This window comes from Mus musculus, chromosome 2 (genome assembly GCF_000001635.26).
Source record: "Mus musculus strain C57BL/6J chromosome 2, GRCm38.p6 C57BL/6J".
NCBI classification, from domain to species: Eukaryota; Metazoa; Chordata; class Mammalia; order Rodentia; family Muridae; genus Mus; species Mus musculus.
The window spans coordinates 163,550,731-163,576,848 of NC_000068.7; the positions used below are offsets into that span (position 1 = coordinate 163,550,731).

General features: G+C 49.9%; 1 protein-coding gene across 5 annotated transcripts in view; it reads left to right on the forward strand.

The window, feature by feature from the left end:
* Hnf4a (hepatic nuclear factor 4, alpha) overlaps positions 1-22,177 on the forward strand; it is a 66,097-nt gene extending 43,920 nt beyond the window's left edge. For 3 of the 5 annotated variants that reach the window (XM_006498788.2, NM_001312906.1, NM_008261.3), the window contains 9 exons: positions 847-1,021; positions 1,830-1,924; positions 7,455-7,561; positions 8,225-8,380; positions 11,789-11,876; positions 13,424-13,579; positions 15,391-15,627; positions 18,157-18,309; positions 19,219-22,177. In XM_006498788.2, the coding sequence (XP_006498851.1) occupies positions 847-1,021; positions 1,830-1,924; positions 7,455-7,561; positions 8,225-8,380; positions 11,789-11,876; positions 13,424-13,579; positions 15,391-15,627; positions 18,157-18,309; positions 19,219-19,361 (1,310 nt within the window). In that variant the 3' untranslated portion in view covers positions 19,362-22,177. The remainder of the gene's footprint in view (positions 1-846; positions 1,022-1,829; positions 1,925-7,454; positions 7,562-8,224; positions 8,381-11,788; positions 11,877-13,423; positions 13,580-15,390; positions 15,628-18,156; positions 18,310-19,218) is intronic. The other 2 variants (NM_001312907.1, XM_006498787.1) reach the window with 1 other exon arrangement.
* Positions 22,178-26,118: the final 3,941 nt, after the last annotated feature.

Sequence of the window (26,118 nt, forward strand, 5' to 3'; positions counted from 1 at the left end):
TGATCTTCCTGCCTTTACCTTCCAGGTGATGAGATTTTCTAAAGAGTTTATATGTGGTGGGAGATTTGCTTTTAGAAAAAGTATGATCTTTTGATATATGTGTGTGTTAATATATATATATATATATATACACACACACACACACACACACACACACACACACACACACACACACACATATTTCTAAAACGAGCCAAACCAGTTAAACGGATTCCTTTGCAGTTGAGGAGACTGGGGCTAGGAAACAGACCTGGTCTAAGACCAGAGGTGAGTCAAGGGTAGCACGAGTCCAAATGCCCAGGGCTTTTGGCACACAAGTTGAAATCCCCTGTGCCAGAGGTTTTGAGTCTGTCCTCTTCACACTCAGATGGGGAGATGGCTTCTGGAGATGGTGGTAAGAGGGTCCCACATCTGCCCAGAGGTGGCTGGCAACTCATCCACCCCAGAGGCAAAGAAGGAATGTGCTTAGCTTATATCCTTCCGCTCTCTGGGAGGTTCTGTGGAGTCTGAAGGCTAAGCTCAGGTCCCTCTGGTCCAGTTTTTCTGATGACAAAGTGGCTGGGTAGTCACTGTCCCCATAGCTTCTAACGAGGAGTCTGTAAATGCCTGTGATGATGAGGGCTGCACCCCTTCCTGAAACAAGCCCTTGCTGGTGCCCCCAGGAGATCAGCAGTACAGTTGCTTCTGATTTATAGACCGGAAACTGAGACTCCAAAAGCCATCTGACACTGAGAGGAACAGGGCATAGCCCCCAGCTCTGGTGGTCTGCTCTGAGTCTCAGGCTTGTTTGTGGTTTGTTTTACCCTCTACCCCTCCTGGAATCTCATTTGCCCTCTTTTGGTGCAGACACGTCCCCATCTGAAGGTGCCAACCTCAATTCATCCAACAGCCTGGGCGTCAGTGCCCTGTGCGCCATCTGTGGCGACCGGGCCACCGGCAAACACTACGGAGCCTCGAGCTGTGACGGCTGCAAGGGGTTCTTCAGGAGGAGCGTGAGGAAGAACCACATGTACTCCTGCAGGTGAGGAGCCAGCTCGGGCCTTAACTTTCTCATCTGGGATATGGGTGTTTTGGGATTCATGTCCTCTGAGGGTCCATCTTGAGGCATCTGCCCTTCCAGACATTCAAGGCCAGTCTGGTTTCTTAGCATCTGCGGATTCAGATGTGAGCAGCTGCTTTTCCAACTGCCTAACAACCTTAGAGAGGATAGGACCAACCTCCAAGCTGATCCTTTTCTAGGTTCTAACAAGGCATTGGCCCTAGTTCCTATTTCAGTTGACTGAGCCATTGCTCCATGGCAAGCCTGTACTATAATGTCGTCACCTGCCAATAACCTTCTGACGTGGTATCCTCGTTTTATGCCTTGGAGGGCTAAGCATTTACCTGAAGCCAATGAATGCTGGAGTCAGTACTGAACTCCATGCCCCCCCCCCCACACTCCCATAACCTTGCCTTGACCTGTTGTGGACCAACTACTGACTCTAGGCCATAGCCAGGAGCATGCTAAGGGCTGTGGGCTCTCACAGGATATGGTAGAAAAAGCTGGTACCCCAGACACTAAGGTTTTCCACTCAGCTCCACTGCCAACCAGCTGAGTGAGGAAAGTCACATGCCACCTTTCTGGGCTTCAGTTTCCTATGTCAAGGGGACAAAATGGACTTTCAGACAGTCCACAGACCCCTCTGGCTTCCGATTAACATTAGCACTCCTGGGGTGCAAACATGGAGCAGGGAGGCTGGGGAGGGGGTGACTGACAGCCAGGACCTGATTCTGTCCTAAGAGAAAGTGGCTGTTTCCTCCTCCATCCAACCCTCCTATGTCCTCTCCAGGTTTAGCCGACAATGTGTGGTAGACAAAGATAAGAGGAACCAGTGTCGTTACTGCAGGCTTAAGAAGTGCTTCCGGGCTGGCATGAAGAAGGAAGGTGAGTCCCAGCTCCCCGCCTGCCCCACCTGCACGCAGGCTCCAACCAACCCCGCATTTACAACTGTAGCCATACTTTATGGCTCTGTGACAGGCCCTGGGATGACTGGCTAATGGCTGAGAGGAGGGAGGGCCTGGAGATCTGACCACAGGGAGTGGCTGGGCTTGGTCTTGAGAAAGATTCAGAGATAAAGCTCCCACTCACCCACTTCAGCTCCCAGCAACTGCCACTGGGCCTTCCTGTGCTACCATGAGGCGGCCAAGATGGGCGCTCTTTCTAATGGATACCGTGAGCATTAGGGGAAAAAAAAAATCACAGAACAGGACACAGCAAACACCCAAGGCCTGCCACAAAGGCTTCACTGATATGAACAAAGGATCCTACTATGAGTTTCCTGTCCAAAGACAAGAACCACAATCCCCTTAGTCCTCATCGCTGGGTGTCAGGTCATCTCTAGAAATTTCCCTCTCCTAACAGTGGACTGAGGCATCTAAGCCAGCCTGGATGGTGGAGATGGAATTACCCAGCACAGTGCCCTTTAACTGCCCTGGCCAACTTCTGCATCAGACATGGAGCTAGCTCTTCCTTGTGTCCTCTCTGAGAGGCTGGAATGAGTCCTGTCCCCCTCTATGGCAGAAACAACTGAGGACCCTAGCAGTTAGTCACCTTGCTGAAGGTCTCAATCCAAACACAGTGGTTACTGGAAGTGCAGAGGTCCCAACCCCAGCTTCATGCTGTGTGGGCACCTCAGTGCTGCCGATGCTGTGACACCCCCCCACCAGGCCTCATTTATGACAGTTTTCAGTAACCAGAGCGGGAGCATGGTAGTAGAGCCATCGCCTGGCAAACATGCAGAGCCCTGGGCCACTCCCAGCCTACCGGGAGAATAAGAAAGAAAGAGAGAGAGAGAGAGAGAGAGAGAGAGAGAGAGAGAGAGAGAGAGAGAGGAAAGAAGGAAGAAAAGAAGAAAAGGAAAAAAATATTTTTCCTCAAGCTCAGAAATAAAAAACAAAACACTTTAAACTTGTTTTTTTCTAAATAACAAATTCATTTTCAAACCTCTCCCCTTTCTTCTCTTAACTTACTTTTCCCAACTAGCATGTACCCCTCTGGCCAGACTATCAGACACACACATTCTCTCTTTCTCTCCCTCTCCCTTTCCCTCTCCTCCCTCTCTCTGCCCCCCCCCCCACACACACACTCTGAATCAAGAACCTGGGACCCAGCTCATGCTGGGCTGAGAGAGACAGAAGGCAACGTAAAGGTGACAGCCTCCCTGCTCAGTTTCTGCCCTCCATCCTGAGGTCACTCTTCCTTTCTGTCCCTCAGAAGGGTCCTTACAGGCCTCTGCTTCTCTGACATAGGGGCCTATGCCCCTCCCCTTCCCCTATGGCTTCCCATGGGCACAGGGCTCCCTGGCTAACCTCGTCTCCTCTTTGAAGACTCCTTTGTGGAAGGGGAATGTGGTGCATGTGTGAAATATTGGAGACAAGATGAAGGATTCCAGCCTAAGGGTTTCCTATTGTACGGTTCTAATAGCTGGTGGTTCTGTTATCCCATCCCCTGAGATAATAAGCACTCAGTGATTACCCATAAGCGTTGTGTGTGAGAATGAGTCTCTCCTATAGAATTCTCAGCAGGTGGGAGAAAGGCAGGCAGTCCAATGGGGCTAGCTAGTAAGTCTGTATGTGGTCATGTGTCTTTGATTAGACAGTTTCTAGAGGGAAACCGAGGGAAGCTTCCAGCCCCTCTGGGCTCTACTTTTCCAGATGACCCACAAAGCCAAGCAACCCTAGATCCTAGCTCCTGAGAGAAGAGAAGTCTCACACCATCCAGCCATAGCTCAGCCTTGAAACGAACTGCTTGCTTCTTTGGGCTGAGAAATAAATCTGCCAGGGGAACAAGAGAGCCACTGAGTCACTGGCAGACAGTGCTGGCCAGTAAACACTCGTGTGTGTGTGTGTGTGTGTGTGTGTGTGTGTGTGTCCATGCACATGTGCATTATTGAGAAATTGTGAGGTACAAGTAGACCAGAAGAGCAAAGCATTCTGGGAGATGCCTTGGGCAAGCACTAGCAAGGTTATTGCTAGATCCAACTGTCCCCAGAACCCTTCCTCGGTTTGATGGGAAAATTCCCAAAGCCACTGACCAGGTGACTGGGGACATGTTTTCATTTATTTTCCTGTCAATGTCTCCTGCACATGGACCTAACAAACTGGACATCCTAAAGTTCTCAAGGACCAGTAAGCGAGCTGGAAGCAAGGCTGACAGAACAGCTAGGGCTAGTGAAGAGAGATCTACCTGGTTCTCATGTGGGGAAACTGGGGCACAAGAAGTGATGTGATGTGTTGGAAGGGAGTGAAGGTTAGGGCTCGAGGCTGTCAGAACCAAGCCTTCAAGCTCTCTGGATTGAAATTTGGAAAGATCCTTTTGGGGGGTGGCACATTCTGTCCTTGGTGACTGAAACCTCTGGCACGGCATTGGAGAACACTCGGATCCGTGAGTCCTAGACAGAGGATGTGTCATAGAGGCCACAAGGGGCTTCCCTGGAGGAGGTAGACCGGGAGTGGGGGAGACTTGGTTGTTAGTGAACAAGAAAACAGCTGATGGAAAATTCTGACCCTGTCTGAAGTCAGGGAGAGGGACACCTGTTCAGCCTTGGCTCTCAGGCCCAGGACAAAAGCCCAGCCGCTGGCAGCAGAAAGCCAAACCAGAGACCACAACCAAGAAGTACAGGGGGAGCATAGCCCACCCTGTAGGACCTCCTCACAAGCCCAGCTGAGCCCCTAGGGCCCACCCAGGGCTCTCTAGGAAGACAGGCTCATGTCCTCTCCACCTCCCGTCCTGTCGGTTAATATTCAATGGAAGTTACATTAGGTCCCCGACCCTGCTAATACTGCGCAAACATTAGGAAAACATCATTCCGTGACTGAGCTCGAGGGTACTGATAAGGGCCGGCTAACCTTGAGGATCTCTGTCCACAGCTGCTGACAGCGGTCTTTCATTCCACCCGCCTTCCCGCAGCGCCCAGTGGGGGCAGGCGACAGGGCAGGCTGGGCTACCAGGGAGGGGCGTGGTAGGCTGGTACAACCAGTGCTGTGGAGGGACTTCTACACTTCAGGGTCTCTGTCCTACCCTGACTGACTTTTCTCTGTCTCTGGGTTTTTGAGACAAGATCTTACTTTTTCTTTTCTAGATTTATTATTATTAATTATGATTATTGAGTGTTTTCTCTCTCTGTGTGTGCGTGTGCGTGCGTGTGCACACTCAGAAGGCAGAGGAGGGCATGAGATCCCCTGGAGCTGCAGTTACAGGTGGCTGGCTGTGAGCTGCATGATGTGGGCACAGCCTCTCCTCAACAGAGCCATCCTTCCAGGCCTCAGCATGTGTAATCCAAGCTGTCAGTGTCTCGGCCTCCCAGATGCTGGGATTACAGACATGAACCACCATATCCGGCTCTGAATTTCAACATTCTGAAATGAAGACGAAGCTGGAGGGTGGGATAGGAGGGGGCCTTGAAGTCATGTGCTGTCTCATCCAGGGACATTTGTCACTCTACAAGTATTTACTGTGTACCTACCCTGTGTCAGGGTACTCTAGAGGTCAGACTGTCAGTGAACAAGAGGGAGGAAGGTCTGGCTTTTTGGAGCTTGGGAGCTCGGTATCAAAGAGTTCACCAAGTAGTACTATAACTGATACCTTGGGGAAAGTTTAAAATAGGGAAAAGAGGGCCGAAGCTGGGGCGCAATACCGTGTCAGAGGTGGTTGCGAAAGCACCTAAGGTGACGGGGTTTTTTTTTGTGTGTGTGTGTGGGGGGGGTGTTTTTGTTTTTTTTTTGTTTTTTTTTTTTTTGTTTTTTTTTGGTTTTTTTTTTTTTTTTTTTTTTGGTTTTTCGAGACAAGGTTCCTCTGTGTAGCTCTGGCTGTCCTGGAACTCACTCTGTAGACCAGGCTGGTCTTGAACTCAGAAATCCTCCTGCCTCTGCCTCCCAAGTGCTGGGTTTAAAGGCATGCACCACCACTGCTTGGCAAGATGACAGTTTTGTTTTTTTTTTAAAGATTTGCTTTATATTGAATTGTCCTCACATGTACATGAGGACAGGCACCCGCAGAGCAGTTGTGAGCCACTTGATAGGAATTCTGGGAACTGAACTCAGGTCTTCCACAAAGGCAGAACACGTTCTTAACCACTGAGCCATTTCTCCAACCTCTGAAGGTGAGGGGAAAGGGGATTCCAGGCATCAGGAATGGCTTGGACGGCCCTGAGCACAGGGGTGGCCTGTGTGGATATCCAGATAGAGGGAGAGAGTGACAGGGAAGTAGTGACAGGGAGGTGGGGGCAGGGCAGAGTCCTAAGGACTGTGAGGAGTGATGAGACAGCCATTCTGAGCAGGATGTAAGATGTGGCCTGGATGTGTTTAGGGGGTTCCCAAGAGCAGCTCACCCCAAAAGATAAATCCAGGAGCCTTGGATCTCAGGACCTCTAGTAGGGCCTGGTCCAGCCCAAGGGAGAGAAGTGGAGCCTTCAGGGGCTGGGCAGGGTCTTCTGCGTGATGATCATCACAGCAGTCCCCGTGAACCAGGACGGTCTATGTCTGTGTGCAAGGAAGGCATTGCCCACCAGCCCCTAAGATAGAAGGCAAGGCAGGCGCAGGCTGATGGGAGAAGCCTCGGGTAGATGGGGACACAGAAGCCCCATCGTCCCTCCTTCTTCCTTCCATAGTGAGGCCCTGAGTCTCCAGGGGACTGGTGGGACAGCCAGAGGACCTTAGGCCCATACTGACTCTGCTAAGGGTGGATGGCAGGCCAGAGGTCTGTGAAACAAGGCCGTGGGTTCCCGAATTCTGGTGAGGCAGGAAAGAGGCTGCTTCCTCTCATTCTCCCAGGCTAGTGAGCAGGATTCTTCCCATCAGTCAGACCCTCCAAAGCAGCAGGGCCTCCAAGTCCCAACCTAGGACTTCTGCCTGGTGCTTCAGGGTCATTCTGTGTCACCAGGGGACAAGGTCTGCTTATTTGGAAGGGAAGAGACCAAAGAGCTTGCAAGCAGGGATCGTGGGTTGGGATGGTGGCAGATTCTCTTTGTGCTCCTCAGTCTGTGATCTGTCCATTGAGCTGTCACTAACCTGTCCCTAGCGATAGCTGGTCATGTCCTCAGCCTTCTCATTGTATGTGGGGCCAGGGGAAGTTTTTTTGTGTCTGCCATCTTTGCAAACTGAGTTAGAAGATCCTACATGTGACAGGCAAAATGGTTCAGTAGAGCATCAGCCACCAGGCCTGATAACATGTGCACCATGGTACATGTTTATTGAAACACATGCATGCATACAGACACACACACACACACACACACACACACACACACACACACACACACACACACACACGATAAATGCCCACCTGCAGCACTCTGGTGGCCCCAGCTCAGGTTGAACCCTCTCCTCTCACTCACATCTCCCAACTGCTTAACAATCATGGGATCCCTCCTTCCTCTTAGCATCCCTCCTTACCTTTCTCTGCATCCTCCTCATAGCTGTCCAAAATGAGCGGGACCGGATCAGCACGCGGAGGTCAAGCTACGAGGACAGCAGCCTGCCCTCCATCAACGCGCTCCTGCAGGCAGAGGTTCTGTCCCAGCAGGTACCAAGGAATCCTCTTTACTACCCAGGCTCCCTTCCAGGGGAAATCACTTCTTCTACTTCTGTCTCCTCCAACCAAACCCTGGAGGTCCACATGGATAGGGCCCCAGGTCCTACAGAAGGAAAACCGAACCCTGTGCTACACACTGGTTTGTGGCAGATCAAATTCAAACCTAGGTCTGGCATCCTGGGGGCACACTGTCTAGTTCATCCCAGTGCCCACGTTCATAGGCCACACCAACTGATCTCCTGGAAGGCTCAATTACAGTCCCACCAAATAGAAGTAGCCATTGTAACATGGTAGCAGGTGGCCTCAGCCAGCCACTGGCTGTGTGACCTCAAGCAAATCACAGTGCCTCTCTGGGCCATGGTGACCTCATATATGAGATGAGGGTGATGCCCCATTCCTCTTCTACTGCCAAGGGATTCCTGGGACTCAGGAGCTGGAAGAGATGGGGCAGGGCAGGCAGCAGGCAATGCTCCAAACGGAGTGCTCCCTGCTTATGAATCCTTCCTGTCCCTTTGCCCAGAGCTTCCTTCTGACCTAGCAGTGCACAGTCTAGCTGCCATCAGACAGGGAGAGTTCCTAGGGTATGGGCTCTCTGTAAGGGACAGGAAGTACAGGGAAAACCCACCACCCCCAGCATTTCCTTGTCTCCTCCAGATCACCTCTCCCATCTCTGGGATCAATGGCGACATTCGGGCAAAGAAGATTGCCAACATCACAGACGTGTGTGAGTCTATGAAGGAGCAGCTGCTGGTCCTGGTCGAGTGGGCCAAGTACATCCCGGCCTTCTGCGAACTCCTTCTGGATGACCAGGTAAGGGCGCACACGCTGGGCCAGCAGGGTCCAACTGTCCCCTCAAAGACATAGCCTGGAGCTGGATTGATTTTATTCAATGAAACACTCACGTATACCCAGAATTTCATAAGTCACTCTACAAATATTAACTCAAACCCCCTAAGGACTATGAAGTAGAAATGTGCCCCATCTTCCAGGTGGGGAAACTGGGGCACAGAGAGGTTAAGTAAATTACTCAAGGTCACACAGTCAGCAACCAACATAACTGGGATTAGGACCAGCCAGGGAAGCTCCAAAGTTCAGACTCCACACCACTCTGCTCGCTCTCCTAGAGGTGTTGACAGGGACCTGACGCCGGGGCTCAGGAGATCTGGCTTAAGCTCTGATTTTAAGACCAGTTCCCTGTGTGACTTGGGGCAAATTACTTCTCTCCAAGGCCCAGGGTTCTTATCTGTCAAGTGGGAGTTATCTCTTTTGAGTGCTGTTCTTGTTTGGAAAGTCCGGATGGATCAACAGCATTTCAGAAGGACCTCCCCTGTGCGAAGTCCCGTGCTTTCCCCCAAGATGGTTTAAGTCAGCAATTTATATTCAAAGCACCTTCTCTGGACAATTGAAAAACTGGCCCATGGAGTGGAGGGGTGGAAATAGGGAGTGGTGTGAGTCTCTGGATGGATAAGTTTCTGAAATGCCTCATACAATGGCTCTAGCTACACACACACACACACACACACACACACACACACACACACACACACACACACTTGGCCTCCACAGACAACTTCGCTGCTTCGGGAAAAGAGAAGGATTGCCTTCCCAACACTGAAAACACCCACTCTTTGCACATGAGTCTGATGTTGCCTTGTCTTGTTTCTTGGGTTTTTTGTTTTGTTTTGTTTTTGTTTTGTGGGGGATTGTTGTTTTGAAATGAGATCTCACTATGTAGCCCTGGCTGTCCTGGAACTCACTCTATAGACCAGGCTGTCCTTAAACTCACAGAGATCTGCCTGCCTCTGCCTCCTGAGTGCTAAGATTTAAGGTGTGTGTCACCACCACGCCTGGCTGCATACAGTCTCTTGAAGCTTCAGGGAAGTCTCTCAGCCCGACAATCGCTCCTCTGTGCAGAAGCCAGGCCTCCCTAGCCTCTATAAACACCTATAAGAAAGCCAAGGACCCTCTAGGTCAACACTGCCTTGGTTGCTCCTGAGGCTGGACCCTGGATGCACCTCTCCTTTGGAAAGCTGACAGCCAGGGATGGTGTCCAAGCTGTCCCTGACTCCTCCCACACCCCCTCATGTTCAGCCCCTGTCCCTCTGCTGGAGAGCCTGAATTAATGTTTAAACCCCCCTGTTCCTTCCCAGGAACTTAGCAGGACAACAAGATACCCCCAAGCTGAGCAATTGTTAACCTCTATTTCCCACCCAAACCTCCCTGGCTGGGGCTCAGAGCATTCTCTGAGGGCAGTGATGGGTGGCCAGTAACATGGGCCAATCATTAACGCCCCCTTGCCTGCCTATACCCTAAAGCTGCCATGTCTGAGGGCCCGACCTGGGAACGAACCTACTCATGATACATAAGGAGCCCATCTTGCTTAGCGTGGATGAGGCCCCCTGGGAGATTTGGGGACATGGCCTTCCAAAGAATCCACATTTCCATTGCTCTAGAGACCATCTTCTTGTTATACTAGGTAGCCATCTCCTGGATTTAGAAGGCCAGCTCTAACTAGACAAGGCCTAAAGCGATTGGTCTAAAGCTCAGAGCACATTAGCCACCAGGCTGAGATTTGACTTGGTTCTCCGCTCTGCGGGCTGAGAGCACACAGAGCCTATGGGGCAGCATCACTCAGTGGTTAGCGTCTTCTGTATCCCTTCCTATTGTTCATGGAAAACAGTCTCATCTCCAAGCTTTCCTGTTCCCTCTCCTCATCTTTGGTTTCTCTTGTGGGTTCCAGCTATGGTAGAGTGGAAAGAGGTCATAACAAGTGGGCTCAGGAGGAACTGGATCTGGTGAGGACGTCAGGGTGCTACTTCAGTCGTCTGTCGCTGCCTCAGTCATCCTTTCCGCCATTCATTACTTTGCTTGTTTCAATAAAGGTCTGTGTGTTTGCTGTGTTCTGAGGATCCTCTGGGCTGCACAGCAAGTCACAGCTTTAGAGAGGCATAAGCTGAGCTCTCCTCAATGTAGCCTCTCTGTCTCAGTGCTCTGTGTTCCCTCCTTCCCTCCCTCCCTCTCTCCCTCTCTCTTTTTCTCCCCCTTTTCCCCTTCTTCCCATTGCAGCATGCCCCGCCCCCAATTCCTAGTTTATCATTCTCTTCTCCTCGCTCTCGCAGCCTGACAGTTCTATGAGCTCAGAGACCGTTGTGTCCCCACACTGTCTAATAGAGTGTCTAGGAAGAATGATGAGATCGTTCAACTGGGAAACGTGATTTCTGCCAAGGCTGATTCCCAGGGCTCACAGGGTGGACAGCGAGAATCACTGTTCTCTGACACACACACACATGCACACGCACATGCACAGACACACATGCACATCTTTTTAAAAGAGCACACAGAAGCACCTGACCCTCCCAGCATGCCTTGCCACCTGTGACTTCCTACGGAGCACACACCCTGTTGCTATTCTCTGGTTATCACACAAGCACTAAGGCCATTGGCTCTAATGCACAGGTGATGTTCTGAAAGGCGGCTGGACTGACCTCGAACTTTAGTCTCTACACACTGCCATGCAAAGATGGAGCCTGGTAATTGATCACCTGCCAATCCTGAAGTTGGCGTGAGCATGTTTTAAGAGCCGTGTAAATTCTGAGTATCACAGAATCTTACAAGTGTCAGGAGTCCAAGCTCTGTGGATATCTTTAGCACTGGTGACTTCCCAAACTCAGTGGAGCTTTGGAACCAACTGGGAAGCTTGCTGCCTGCGTATCCCAGGTCCAGCTCATACATCTAGAGTCAGAGCCACTGAGGGTTGAGCCCAAGACTATGAGTTTCCCTAGAGTACCCTTCACAGTTCCCTGAAGCTGGTGCACTGGTAGGAACTTAGAGCCTACAGCTCTAAAATATCTGGGGCAAGTTGAGGGTCTTTGGGGACTTTTGTTTGTGGCATGCATGCCAGGAGTGGCTACACCCTGATGAAGACAGGATACAGCCTCTTGCTCAAAGATAGAGACACATAGGTTCAAGAGCAGAGCAAATAGGAGGTCCCCTACTTTGGACAGCGCATGCTTCCACCCTCCCGGTCCCTGTAGAATCCTCTCTATTCTTCTCGTTCCATGAGTCATGAGAGGAAGGCAGAGGTTTTGTGATGTGCTCCTCAGAGCTGAGGTAAGTAGGTCAGAAGGACCACTGAGCTGACTTGCCAAGGCTGCTGACTTGACTCTGAGCAGCCCACCTGGGGCACAGATGCTAGGCTTGACGCCTGCTTTCTTACAGGTGGCGCTGCTCAGGGCCCACGCCGGTGAGCATCTGCTGCTTGGAGCCACCAAGAGGTCCATGGTGTTTAAGGACGTGCTGCTCCTAGGTGAGGAGGCCGCCCATCCCATCCCATCCCAGCCAGAGCTTGAGAAGTGGAAGCTGGCCTGGTGCACCTATGAGGGAAGAGTATCTCCATAGTAACACATTAGGACCAGGCAGGCAGGTCAAAACCATCCCAAACTGGATATACTGTTGTAAGTTGGTAATCTCAGCCACTAAGGAAGCTGAGGCAGGAGATTTGCAAGGTCAAGACATGCCTGAAAGTGGACTAAATAGGGGGTTCATGCCTGAGAAACATAACATAACCTTATTATCCTTTTTTGTTTGTTTGTTTGCTTGCTTGCTTTTTTTGTTTGTTTGTTTTGTTTTGTTTTGTTTTGTTTTTTTGAGACAGGGTTTCTCTGTGTAGCCCTGGCTGTCCTGGAACTCACTCTGTAGACCAGACTGGCTTCGAACTAAGAAATTCTCCTGCCTCTGCCTCCCAAGTGCTGGGATTAAAGGCTTGTGCCATCACGCCCGGCAACCTTTTTATCCTTAACTAAAATAAAAAAATGACTTTTAAAACTCTAGTAACTATCAGTTGAGAACACACTAGTAATACCCTGGGCTGAGATGGCTCAGGCGGAAAGTTCCTCTTGCCAAAATTTACACCTGAATTCAAGCCTCGGAACCCACGTGGTGAGAAGGGAGAACCAACTCCTGAGATTGTGCACTGACCTCTGAAAGCACATGGTGACACACAGACTACTCCCCAAAAATAAATAAATAAAAAGCAATTTAAGAAAACGTGCAAGGGAGGTCTGGAGGTGTAGCTCAGTGGCAGAGCACGTAGCTACTCACACCACTACAGCCAAATTAAAATGAGTGTAACCCAGCCCTGTTCATAGACTTGACCAAAGTACAAGATTCCAGAACTCAGCTCTCAGATGGTTCCCCAATTCAGATGTAGGAAATAGAGGTGCAAGGGAGGGTTTCTCCTAGCCTTCGAGTTAGAGAGCAGTCCGCTGTCCTCTATGCATTTCAAAGTTCTTTCAGGAGTTGAAACAAAAGGGGCTAGGAATGGTACCTCCTCCCAGCCCACGTCACCTGAGCCTTCAGGACATACTTCTAATCTGTAATGCAAGCCAAGGGCTATGCAAACGACCAGACAGATGTTTCACCCCCAGATATCATTAGATATTCTTATTTTTATAATTAAGGACACTGAGGGACAAACAAATCAGATATGTCAGCTAAACATGCCCAGTTAAGTGACAGAGCCATTCAGATGAGGTGACTCCATTCCAGAATCTGACCCTTGACCTTGATGCCAAAGCAGGCCTTGGCGTTGTTTCCTTCATCTTGAGTCATTCAGGTGAAAGGAGCTTGAGGGACATGAAAGGCCTCTGAAAAAGCCAAGTTCTTAGCTCATCCAGGACTCTAGGCAGTCACCTTCCTCACATTTGCCTCAGATTTATGATCTGTAAAATGGGCACACAGACCTAGTAGCTCCCCACTCAGGAGTGCCTGGCATGCTCTTAATTGCAAACCATAACCAGGGGGATAGGGGTCAACCAAGGTGATAGTCCCATCCTCTCCCCTTAACCCATTCAGGCAATGACTACATCGTCCCTCGGCACTGTCCAGAGCTAGCGGAGATGAGCCGTGTGTCCATCCGCATCCTCGATGAGCTGGTCCTGCCCTTCCAAGAGCTGCAGATTGATGACAATGAATATGCCTGCCTCAAAGCCATCATCTTCTTTGATCCAGGTATCATCCACACCTCCTAACCTGACCTTCACACCCTCAGACCTGCTGTCTCACTCCTGTTGGACTCACAGCCTCTCGGGTTGTCATGACAACCAGAAGTACTTTCCATCGGCCTCATTGAGTAGATGAGGCAGACTAGGGCTCCCAGGGAGGAAGGACTTCTCAGAACAGCAACCACAAAGGCCTGGCTTTTACTTTCCCCATCTTCCTTCTTGTCCATCATCCTGAGCATTCTTTCTCCCATCCTCCCAGGGCACCATTATTGTGGCTCTTCCATCTCTATTGATTACCCCTGAAATTTTCAGTGCTATTCTCGTCCAGTCAGCTATAGTCAGCATCTTCTGCTCTTCACTTGTTGGATCCTCTCCTTTATGGCTCTCTCTGTCCTCTCCCTGTTGACTGTGCTGACTCTCATCCTGAGTTTGCACAGTATGATCATAGTCGAATTTGTGCAATGCCTGCTTTTGTTTCTCGGTGTCTGAGGCTTGCTGGTGCTTATTTTACCTGCCACCGCGTGGACCTGTTGGACGCGAGGCGCTGTCCTTGGTGCTGGCCCCTGATTTCACAGAGATGGCCTCTAGCAATAAAAGCAGCCAAGAGGAAAATGACTGCCATTTATTGAAGGCTCCCAGGTGCAAACATCTCATGCAGATTATCTTAATACATTACCTGTGAGATAGGAGCCATCGTCACCCCATTTTCTAACAAAATGATGAAGGTGCAAAGAGACTAATTCAAGCAAGGCCATACAACTAGGAACTAGGACTTGAACTTCAGGCTGTTAATTGATATGTGTCTTTCCAATTCGTGACCTTGCTTTCCACTTGCAACTCCCCATTCCCCAGAGAGTAAGGGTCTAGTTCTTGTCCTGCAGTGCGAAGCTTGGGGCTGAGCAGGTGGCCATTGCTCAGCAATAGGTGTGACATCGCTGGCCCTAAGACAGTGTCAGCAGCTTGGCTGAGGGCAGGGGACAGAACAGCACTCCATAAAAGAGTGACTGCATTAAAAAAAAGGTGCTAAGTGTGAGTGGGGTGTCTCTGCTGGAGGAGCTGAAGCCTCAGCTGAGTCCCCAGGTGACAGGTGGCAGGTGGCAGCAGGCAAGGGAGGGGGAATCTCTTAATGTGCCAAATTCAGGGTCTAGATGGTGGGACCTTATCTGTGGGCTGGGAGCCCCAAGTTCACATCATGGCTCTTCCAGCAGCTGGTTGCATGAGCTTCCCAAGTCTTTCTTATTCCCTTTGCCCAAGACAGGAAGCCGGGACTCTGCATAGTTGAGCTCTTGTCTAGTGTGTGCAAGATGCTGCGTTTGATCTCTAGCACAGCATAAAAAAATATTCAAGCCGGGCGGTGGTGGTGCACACCTTTAATCCCAGAACTGGGGAGACAGAGGCAGGTGGATTTCTGAGTTTGAAGCCAGCTTGGTCTACAAAGTGAGTTCCAGGACATCCAGGACTACACAGAGAAACCCTGTCTCGAAAAAAAAACAAATATATATATATATATATATATATATATATATATATATATATATATATATATATATATATATATATATGTATATGTGTGTGTGTATGTATATGTATATACAAAAGAGAAACAAGATTATAAGATGCTATCTTGGGCTTTGTATCTTTCTCTGCCTGGTTCCAAGAAGCCACTCTTTGTTCTAGAGTAAGCTGGCTATTGAGGACCCTGAATTCTTGTCCCAGCTCTGGTTAAAGCTCCTTGTGCTCCAAGATCAATAAGCTATCCAATTTGGGCCTACAGGTTAGGAGTCATTCGGTCTTCCCTGACCACCCCTCCCGTTGCAGATGCCAAGGGGCTGAGTGACCCGGGCAAGATCAAGCGGCTGCGGTCACAGGTGCAAGTGAGCCTGGAGGATTACATCAACGACCGGCAGTACGACTCTCGGGGCCGCTTTGGAGAGCTGCTGCTGCTGTTGCCCACGCTGCAGAGCATCACCTGGCAGATGATCGAACAGATCCAGTTCATCAAGCTCTTCGGCATGGCCAAGATTGACAACCTGCTGCAGGAGATGCTTCTCGGAGGTCTGTAATGCATGGAGATGCTCTTGGGAGATCTGTAGTGCTGTGTCTCTTTGGGACCCAGACTTCAGCTGCATCTGAGCTCGATGGCTTCTGAACCCCACTGCTTCCTCAATGGGAGTCTTGGATGATCTTCCTCATCTGCTGGACCTTGGTTTCTTATCAGGGAAAAAAAAAAACCTGGAGAGAAGGAAGGAGGTCCATTTGTTCAGACGCTGAGGGTCTAAAATGAGTCAGCCAGTCTCTTTTGTAAGGTGGGAGAGGATGTCATGGAAATAGACAATAACCAAGTAGATAATAAAAATAATAGACAATAGACAATTCACACGGGGGGCATTAGATGAGTCAACTAAGAGATGCCCCCGAAGTGGTAAAAAAATTACCATATTTTAAAATCTTGGAAAGCATTCTAAGCACAAGTCATTTTTTCCAGGCTCTGAGGTAAGGGAGAGGCATGAATGTGGGAGGCGTGATAGCTGGAGGACATGCAGGTGGAAAGTCACTAGAAACCAAGTCCTAAACGAGGCTTGATGGACCAGGGTCAAGAAACATTGAGTTTTTTAATCTAGGAGCAAACCTGAGAAACAGAAAAGCTGAGGCAGGTGGATCGTGAGTTTGTGAGGCAGTTTGGGAAATATAGGGAGACTCAGAAGGAAAGAATGAGAGAAAAAAAGGGAAGGAAGGAGGGAAGGAACAGGAGAAAATTGTATTTTATTCTCTTTGCAACTTTTGTAAAGGGACTGAAAATTAAACTAAAGGGTTTTTTTGTTTTGTTTTGTTTTTGTTTTTTTGTTGTTGTTTTTTGAGACAGGGTTTCTCTGTATAGCCCTGGCTGTCCTGGAACTCACTCTGTAGACCAGGTTGGCCTCAAACTCAGAAATCCACCTGCCTCTGCCTCCCAAGTGCTGGGATTAAAGGTGTGCGCCACACTGCCTGGCTTAAACTAAAGTTTTAAATAAACTGGTCTAATTTAGGGGTCAATAAGGAATTTTGTGGAGCAAGGGACCAGAAAACCACCAGGAATTTTTTTTTTTTTTTTTTTTTTTTTTGGTTTTTGTTTTTTTCGAGTCAGGGTTTCTCTGTATAGCCCTGGCTGTCCTGGAACTCACTCTGTAGACCAGGCTGGCCTTGAACTCAGAAACCTGCCTGCCTCTGCCTCCCAAGTGCTGGGATTAAAGGCATGTGCCACCATGTCTGACAACCACCAGGAATATTACTCTAGCCCATTGTCTGAGATTATGGTGGCTTGGACTGTGGGAACAGAGCAGCAGTCAGAGAAAGAGAGACTGTCGGGATGCAGCAGACGCTGAAGTGAGCAGTGGCAGAGAGAAAAAGTAGAGGGTCAAGGGTGTGCACGTGCTTTGAGGGGTGGAGACAATGGCAGAATTATTCACTGACAATGAGGAAATACTTAAATCTGGGTCTAGGGTGCTGGCCAGATATCTCGGGTCCATTCTGGACTGACACAGCAGGAGCATTAGAAACCCAAGCTGAGTTACCAAGACTGGGAGGGAATCACAGAGTAAGCGATGAATGAATGGGAAAGTGATGAACTGGAGATGTGACAGACAAACCCCTGATTACATTCCCCATGAAGGGGAGCTGGACGGAGGGAGCTGAGGCTGGCTTCGAGCCAATGGCCTTAACCACAGACCATGGCATCTCAGCTGAACTAAAACTAAAGACAGTACCCCTTAAAGAGAAGCGGGGATCAGTTCTAACCCCTAAATAAGTCTGAAGAACTCTTTCTGGGTGGGCAACAGTAAACAGAAGCTGGAACTGAAGGCTTGGGAAGTGTTGGGGTGGCATAGTGACCCCAAGGTGGAAGCCAAGGCTGTCTGCCTCAGCAGCGTTGGTTCTTTGGGAGGGGTGTGACTCCTTTTTGAGGGGAGATGTCCCGGGTGTTGCTTAGCTGCATGTCCGTCCTCTGCCTGCGAGATACGAGTAGAATTTCTCCAGGAATCACAATAAAAATTATCTCCAGAAATTGTCAAATGTCTCCCACAGTGAGACCCACTGTCAGGAAGCAACCTGCCTCCTTCTCACAAATGACCCCGTGATTGTTGTGAGTCAGCCGTCATGGCTGTCAGGATCAGGAGTTGTGATCTGTTTCCCAACACATTTGGGTGAGATAACCTTCCTGGATACTGCTGTCTCATCTGTAGAATGGATGATAACGGTGTCCCCTCTCCAGAACTAACAGGAGGATAAAATTATGTACAGAATAGAAAGTGCTTCAAGTCTGTACCCACAGGTGAGAGGGACCCAGCAATTAATGATCATCTTACTATACAAGTAAAGACACTACTACTCTTTGTACTTACACTCAGAAATGCCTGCTTTTGTTTGAGTCTTAAAGCCCACAGACTTGCCTGGTTACTTTTGCATTACTAGCCCAGGAGTAAGCACCCAAGAGGCACTGTCCGTCTTGATGAGCAGGCTGACCACCACATTGGGGGAAATGGTGCTTCAAGACTGTGGTCCTCCTTCCAGACTTCCAATCCTGACTAATGCCCTCCTCTTTGTCTGCAGGGTCTGCCAGTGATGCACCCCACACCCACCACCCCCTGCACCCTCACCTGATGCAAGAACACATGGGCACCAATGTCATTGTTGCTAACACGATGCCCTCTCACCTCAGCAATGGACAGATGTGTGAGTGGCCCCGACCCAGGGGGCAGGCAGGTGGGCAGCCTGGGGTCTACCCTACCATGGGTAAGGAGGGGGGCTAAGAAAGAAGGCAGGAGAAGATCGCACCTAGAAGGGGGAACCAGGAACATAGTTATCTGTGTTTCTGAGTAGGGATATGAAGGGGTTGGGTTGTTGATAGTTGAAGCTGTTTATTCAGTGTGACTGTGTCTCCAGTGAGGTGATTGACGATGTCTACTGTATGAGGCAATCCGCCAGGTGAGGGATCATTGGGGAAATATCTGTTGGCTGAGAATTCCATCTATTAGGTGAAAGTGTTCATTGAAGGACTGGCCAGATGGATAAGGTCATCCTTCGGGCAGTTAGAGGAGGCTGGCAACGAAGTAGGACTTGGCTCTTCAAAGACCAGGATCATCAGTGAGATGAGGTGGCCCCTGGGGTGAAAGGAATTTCATTGAGTTTGGCTGTGGGAAAGTTGTCTACCAAATGAAAGCATCCGTTTGGAAGGAAGTTATTTACCCAACCTGTGACGAGAGGCCTTGGCCTTGATGTCACTCTTCTGCTAAATATTGAAGAAATACCATGCCAGGCCCTGTTATCTCTGAGCCTCAGTTGTCCTTTCTACCAAGTCAGGATAATTTTACCACATGTATTATTGCTTTGGGGAGCAGTCACACCTGGACCCTGGTCTGGGAAAGGCAATGGGAGTTTCCATGTTACATGGTGGCCAGACGGGCAGTAGGGCATCATGAAACACAGATCTTAAGAGTCTGGGACTCCTAGAAGTTTGAGCCATAACCACCTTAGGGATTGGATTCACCATCTTATGTTATGGAATTATCTCAGCAAATAGAAGAGCTTTCCCTGGGCTCTTCGGTTATTCCCACAATGGCTGATTTGTTTGTTTGTTTGTTTTTAGTAGCTTTTATTTTTTTCTCCTTTCAGCCACTCCCGAGACTCCACAGCCATCACCACCAAGTGGCTCGGGATCTGAATCCTACAAGCTCCTGCCAGGAGCCATCACCACCATCGTCAAGCCTCCCTCTGCCATTCCCCAGCCAACGATCACCAAGCAAGAAGCCATCTAGCAAGCTGCTGGGGGGGTCAGGGGTTCTGCTGGCTCATACCCTCAGAAGAGCACCTGGGAGTAACCTAGTCATGGCAAAGAAGATGTGACACGAGGGACCAGTCCCAGAGCAGCTACAGAAAGGGTGTGAGGCCCCAAAACCGTGTGCTGAGGGGCGAATGCGTCGCCACCCCTGACCCCGCATCTGGAGGGCGGGGCTTTGCTTGAGAAGACCCCAGGGAGGACTGTCTTCCACTGCCTGGACTCCTCTCAAGTTGAAGTCATCGTCTTCATCTTCCTCCGTATCTTCTTCCCTCAACTTCTTCACCCCTGAAGGACGACTGTCTGCAGATGTTGCAGGACCTTGTTTTAAAATCAACTCCCTTCTCTCCCAGCGGGGGGCCTCTTCCTTCCTGGTGCTGGTCAGGGGGCCTGGAAACAAACTTTCTGAGGCTGGGTCAGCTTGCCTTATAGTACTCCTCTCCTGCTATGCCAACCTCAGGTGACCTGCTACCATCCTCTATACCTTCCTCCGCCATCTGACTTCTCTAAAGCCATCTCTCTGGAGGCTGAGGAAGCTGTGGTAACCATTTCCCCACTCATTCTGAGAGCCTTCTGTAAGCACTGACCTGGGTAAGGCAGAGGGTAGGAGTCACCATCCCTCCTCTGCCAATATCGCTACAACTCCTGCCTCCAGCACTAGGCTATAACTTTGGAGTGATAAGTCCTATGGCTTTCTACAGTAGAGAACCACCCAAGGGTGTCGATTATAACAGAATGTGGAGAGTGGGTGGCCGTCATTGGGAAAGCATCGAGAAAGAGGCGAGCTTTGCATCTGTCCCTTGACAGGGAAGGTAGGCTTCTGGCTAGCAGAGCAGGTGACACAAACCAGTTTATTGGAGAACAGCCTGGACAAAGGCCCATAGGTAGGTAAAATAGTATGGGAGGGAGGCAATGAAGAAATCAGTTCCCATGGAGTTGTGACAGGGTACACACTGGGGACCATTGAATGACAAACTGAGGTCAGGGGTAGCTGCAGTGTGGGGCTGTCAGAAGATGAATACAGCATCCCGCAGAGGTAGGATATGAGGAGGCTATACTGGAGCGTAGGGATGAGATAAAGGGATGGATCCGAGTCCTCCCGGGGCCTGCCAAGCTTTTCCATACTTCCAGATGATGTTATAAGGCATTAAACAGCCACCATCGCATAGAACCTTCCCTGTAACCCAGACATTGTCAAGGAAGATATACGTAGAGGATCTTAACTGACTCACAGGAAGCACTTGTCCCCCCTGGCACGGAATCCAGAGGGTTCCTCGTCCTTTACCAGTGTCAACCCCAGAGGCTTTCTCTCTCCAGAACTGGCCAGCTAGAGACCGTTCTAAAGTCCACTGGAAGTCAAGAATCTCGTTTACTGATAATAGTAAAGTTGATTCATGACCCCTGTCCTTTTTTTTCTACTGATCTACCCAAGTGTAGGTGAGCCGCAGCAGGGAGTGATTCCTAGAAGACGGATCAGTCTAGTCTGGCAGTCAAGGCTCAGGAGTTTGGGAGAGGGGCAGGAGAAGGATAAGAAAGCCTGGGTTTTAGGCTTGCCTGGGAAGCTACAGTCAAGGTGCATTCTGGGAGCTACTCATCCCCAGCAGTTAGCGCTCCGCCCCGGTTGACTCTTGATGGCTTTGCGGAGCCCCTGCAAAGTGTCACTAGTCAATGGGAACAAGAGGAATGTCCCCTGGTCTGGAAGTGTGCTAAGTGGAAGGAATGGGCTGTGAGACTGGATAGTTATGGTGCATCAAGGCTGATCCTTCTGATTGGGTGGGGCGAGCATCCCAGTGTCCAAAAATTCCAGCCTAAATGACAGGTCCTCTGAAAAAGAGGTGCTGAGGAGTAATGGGGCCAGCTGATTAAAGAAAAAGAACCCCCACACAACAGGACTGTCAGGACAGATTGAGTTAACCCCTCAAGCCAAGTCCCGGGTGTCAGGAACAGTTGTCCATGCTCAGAGCCCTCAAGCCATCCTTGGCCACTCTCACTCCAGTGCCCCCCAGAGACCCCAGCCAGATGGCTCAGACTGTCCTGCATGAAGGCAGGAGAGCTGAACTCTCTCTGGTCCTTGTCTTTCCCAATCTTTGTCCCTCCATCCCCAGTGGCATCAGGAGAGGAGTAGGTAATGTTGGCCTTCAGTGGTAGCAGTCTTCTGGGGCAGGGGTCAGCCACTGTCCCAATCAGTCCTTTCTGAAGGAGAAACCCATTCCACATTAACAAATTTATTACAGTACAGGGAACATGGAATAAAGGAAAGTTTACTCTTCTGATTATAAGCTGAGGATGCTATGTTGCAGTTTGTTTGCTTGTTTTTTTCTTCTGAGCTTTGTTTCTAGTACACGATATGACGGGACCAAGTACAAGCTGGTGGTGGACAGAGCTGGGTGCCACAGTTTTCCACCAAGAGCAGCCTCTTTTCTTCATGGAGTTCTCAGAACCTTTCAGGGTTCAGGAGGCTCCCCTGAGAATAGACAGGAGAGGGTCAGAAGCAGACGTCCTCCTTTTCTTGTGATAACCACGCTACTTGCCTTTGCTAGAGCTCTCTGTGGCCAACCCTGGGAAATGCTAATCATGACCTTCACACCAAACATTCAGAAGTAGGCTGTGTCCCATCAGATCAATCTGCACCTTCCTGTGGTTGTGCAAACATCACGGGGCCCTACCCTGATCCCCAAGGCCCCACCATCACTGCCCAAGGGGGTAAAAAAGAGAAAAAGCCCTCAAAAACAGTTCTTACTCCTGTGTTTTAGCAAAAATTTATCAAACAAAATAAATGGTACTTATGTTTTCTAAGTCCTTCTACTGGTGTGTCTTTTTCCACGTAATGGTAGAAATAGGACAGCCTGGGGCATTCGTGGTGGACAAGAATCCTTCCTTTTAATAACCCTTCCTAACAAGAGGTTAACCTTTATGGATACTCTCCCATCATGTAGATGGGGAAACTGAGGCTCAGAAAGGTGATTTTCTGTGAAAGTCAGAGGTAGAAATCCAATCCTCCACCCTATGCCCACCTCGTGTGTGTGTGTGTGTGTGTGTGTGTGTGTGTGTGTGTGTGTGTGTGTGTGTGTGTGCATGTGCATGTGTATGTGTTTGCATGTAGAAGGCTGCACATGTATATGCATGTATGTGCTCATACCCAGGTTGGGCAGAAAATGACTTCATGTGTTTTGAGGACATCACCCACCTTGTTTCTGGAGACAAGGAGAGAGACAAGGTCTCTTGCTGGCACGGAGTTCACTGATTAGGCTGCTAGTGGCCATCGGTGAAGAGCACTGACTGCTCTTCCAGAGGAGCAGGGTTCAATTCCCGGCACCCACATGGCGGGTCACAACCATCTGTAGCTCCAGGTCCAGGGAATCTGACTCCCTCTTCTAGCCTCCAAAGGCACCAGATACAAATGTGGGGTGGCAGAAGCACGCATGTGGGGGACACATCCATGCATATTGAATAAATATTTTAAAAACATGTGATTTCACATCTAACTTTTATCCATGGCTTCTGGAAATTGGGCTTGGCGTCCTGTGCTTGCAAGATAAGCACTTTACCAACAGATCCATTTCCCCAGCCCCAACCCTGGCTTCTTGACTCCAAGCATCAGGGGAGAGCGAAAGTGGCTCCTCCTGCCTAAGAGGGAAGTGATGAGGGGGAGGGGGAGGGAAAGATTTTTAAAGAATAGACAGAGGTTCGAAGATGGAGCTCTTTTTTGGGCCACCTCAACCTCTCAGAAACATGGGCACCAGGATGTCATAAGAGCAAAAATAATCTGGTTACGTGTATAAGGCTCTAGTGATCCTTTCCCGCAGGTAGCCATCCTTTCCCCGATGGCTTGCCACACTGCAGGTCACATCCACACATTCTCATGGGGTGTGCCGAAGCCAGCATGTGAAAGTGAGATGTCAACTTCTTTTCCCAGATGTGTTCCTAATACTGTGTCAGCGTCTTAAAGCAGAGGGGGGCATCTCGGCATCAGTACCGACCAATGGGACAAATCTGAATGGATTCTCATGGAAAGGTCATTAGCCCAGCACCCCAGGGCATCCAGGGATGATGAGACTTTGGGACACCCAGCTACAGTGACACTTGTAGCCCTCCTAAGGGCTTCACAGCCATTCTAGTTTGTGATTCTGGCACAGTGTAGGGCCAGTCACTCTACTTCTGCGAGCCCCAGCTGTAAGATAGGAAAAATGTCGTGAGGGATACGGGTCTCACACATGTCTCTAGGGGAGAGAATAGCCACTCCATTTTCTGTCTTCATGAGCACCCATTAACTGTCCTTCTTGGGCCCTGGGGCCACTCCTGCCTCCCTGTCCATTCCCTCAGCCAGTGAGCACCAGGAAATGTTTTCACAATGCTGCAATAAGCCTTGTCTCCACTCCTGCCAACAGGGCTGTGGGGGTGGGGGCTGGAGGAGAACACTCAGCCCTAAATTGTGCTTAATAAGTCCATATCAAAACCATAAACCTCGGACTGCCATAAATTCTCCGACCTTGGCTCCTCCACCTCACCTGCCCTTTGCCCTCCAGTCTTAGTGTAGGCCATCAGAGCCTCGAATCCAGTCCCCATTTCAGCTGGTAAACAACCTGAACCAAGATGACTAACAGCTCTACCCTCATTTAGAGAGGGTGAAATGAAAGTTGAGAAAACTGAGGCACCCAAGGGCTGGTAGGAACCCCAGCTTCTCATCCCAGCAGGGCTCCAGTGCTCTCAGTAGGACCAGAAAAAACACAAAGACCGCCAGTTGACAGGCACCTTCGAGAGCCAAAGAAAGTCTCAGGTAGCAGGAATGACCTGCTACCCCAAATTGATGAGATTGCCACCTTCTTCAGTTTTGAAGCCCAGATCACCTTTGATTGATAGTTCCCCAGTCTATGTATCTATCCTATGTAAAGTCCAAGCTGAGGTCTAAGGGACCAAGGTCCCAGAATCCCTTGCAGCCGTTTGATGATGGAGTGGAGTCACGGTGTCAAGTACAATGAACCTTGGTGCTTCCTCTTTGTCTAGCTTGCTGGACATAATGAAGTTCCACCAGTCTCTGGGGCAGCTATTTGTTCTGTCATATAAGTGAGGGGACAGGTTTAGGAGAAGAAAGGGACTTGCCAAAGGTCCTTCGCTGGTGTGACAGCTGATCAGGTACCCATTGTCTGACTCCAGAGGCCACCAGGAGGACACTGGGGAGCCATGGACGACTCAGTCATTGTGCAGTGGGCACAGTCGGGAGAATGCTGGACAGTGACAAAGGTCACCAGGCAAAGACCCAGCGTGAGGCATTCTGGGATTACAGAGAAACGACACCACGAGACGCCGCCTCCCTCTCTCCCAGAGCTCATCTGCTCACATGTACAGGGGAGAGCCATGCATAGCTCACTCTGAAGTGCCAAGGGGAGTAGTGAGGCGGAAGGAAGGGGGATTGCTGATATCCGGGAAAGGAAGTGTCCTGGGAAGGAAGATGATTCAGAGGCAGGAGCGAGGCAGGGGAAAGTACGCTTGAGGTGAAGTTGAAGTCAGAGAAGCCACAGAAGAACACAAAAGGGAAGAGGTCAGCCCTGCCCAGCACGCGCCACCTGGACCTTCTCCATCCCCAGACCTCCGCTTCTCCCCAATCGGTTCCTAAACAATCCCTTCAGACTCAGAGCCGCTAACGTCAATAGGAAAGCTGTAAGCAGGAAGTGACTGCAAACTTAAAGTGGAACGAAGGTTAAGTTTAAGCTGTAGCCAGACAGAAATGAATGGCTAGGGAAAGCTTGGCTTTCGTTTCTGTTTTGTTTTGTTTTGTTTTGTTTTGTTTTGTTTTGTTTTGTTTTGTTTTTCGAGCCAGGGTTTCTCTGTGTAGCCCTGGCTGTCCTGGAACTCACTCTGTAGACCAGGCTGGCCTCGAACTCAGAAATCCGCCTGCCTCTGCCTCCCAAGTGCTGGGATTAAGGGTGTGCACCACCACTGCCCGGCTCCTTTCTTTTTCTTTTTGTATGTTTGCTTGGCTTGGTTTGGTTAGGTTTCGAGATATTGTCTCCTGAATGAAGACTAAGAGTCTGAGCTAGCCTCGAACTCTCAATCTCCCTGCCTCAGAATTCCAAGTGCTGGCATTATAGAGGTGTATTACCATACCAGCATCTCTAACTGTTCCTCCCTCCTTCTTCCTTCCCTCCCCTCCTCCCTCCCTCCCCTCTCCCCTCCTTCCCTCTATCCCTTCCTTCCTCCCTTTCTCTTCCCTTCACTCCCTCCTTCCCTTCCTCCTTCCCTCTCTCTCTCTTCCTTCCTCCCTCCTTCCCTTCCTCCTTCCCTCTCTCTCTCTTCCTTCCCTTCCTTCTCTCTTTGGAAAATTAAAGCAGAGCGTAGTGCTGTATGCCTGTCTCTAGTTCTAGCTATTCAGAAGGCTGAGGAAGGAGGATGACTTAAGCCCACACATTTTCAGCAAGCCTGGGCAACATAGCAAAATGTCCTCTCAAAAGTAAAGTGTGAGACAGGTGACTGACAGGTACCACAAAAATGTTAAAGACACCTCACCCAATGGGGAATTTTTCCTCGAAGTTTTCAGAAGGAAAGATCAGGACAGAGGCAGACTCGGAGGGGAGGGGGGTGTCATGTCACCTAATGCCATTCCTCTGCATCTGGTAAATCTCCCAGCATCCTACAGTGGCCCTCAGTTCACTTCCAGAAGCATGCTCGCTGGTCTGCTCACAAGTGGTGGGGTCTTCAGTGCTGGGCAGAGAAGTCCGGAGTCTGCTGGGGACGTGAGA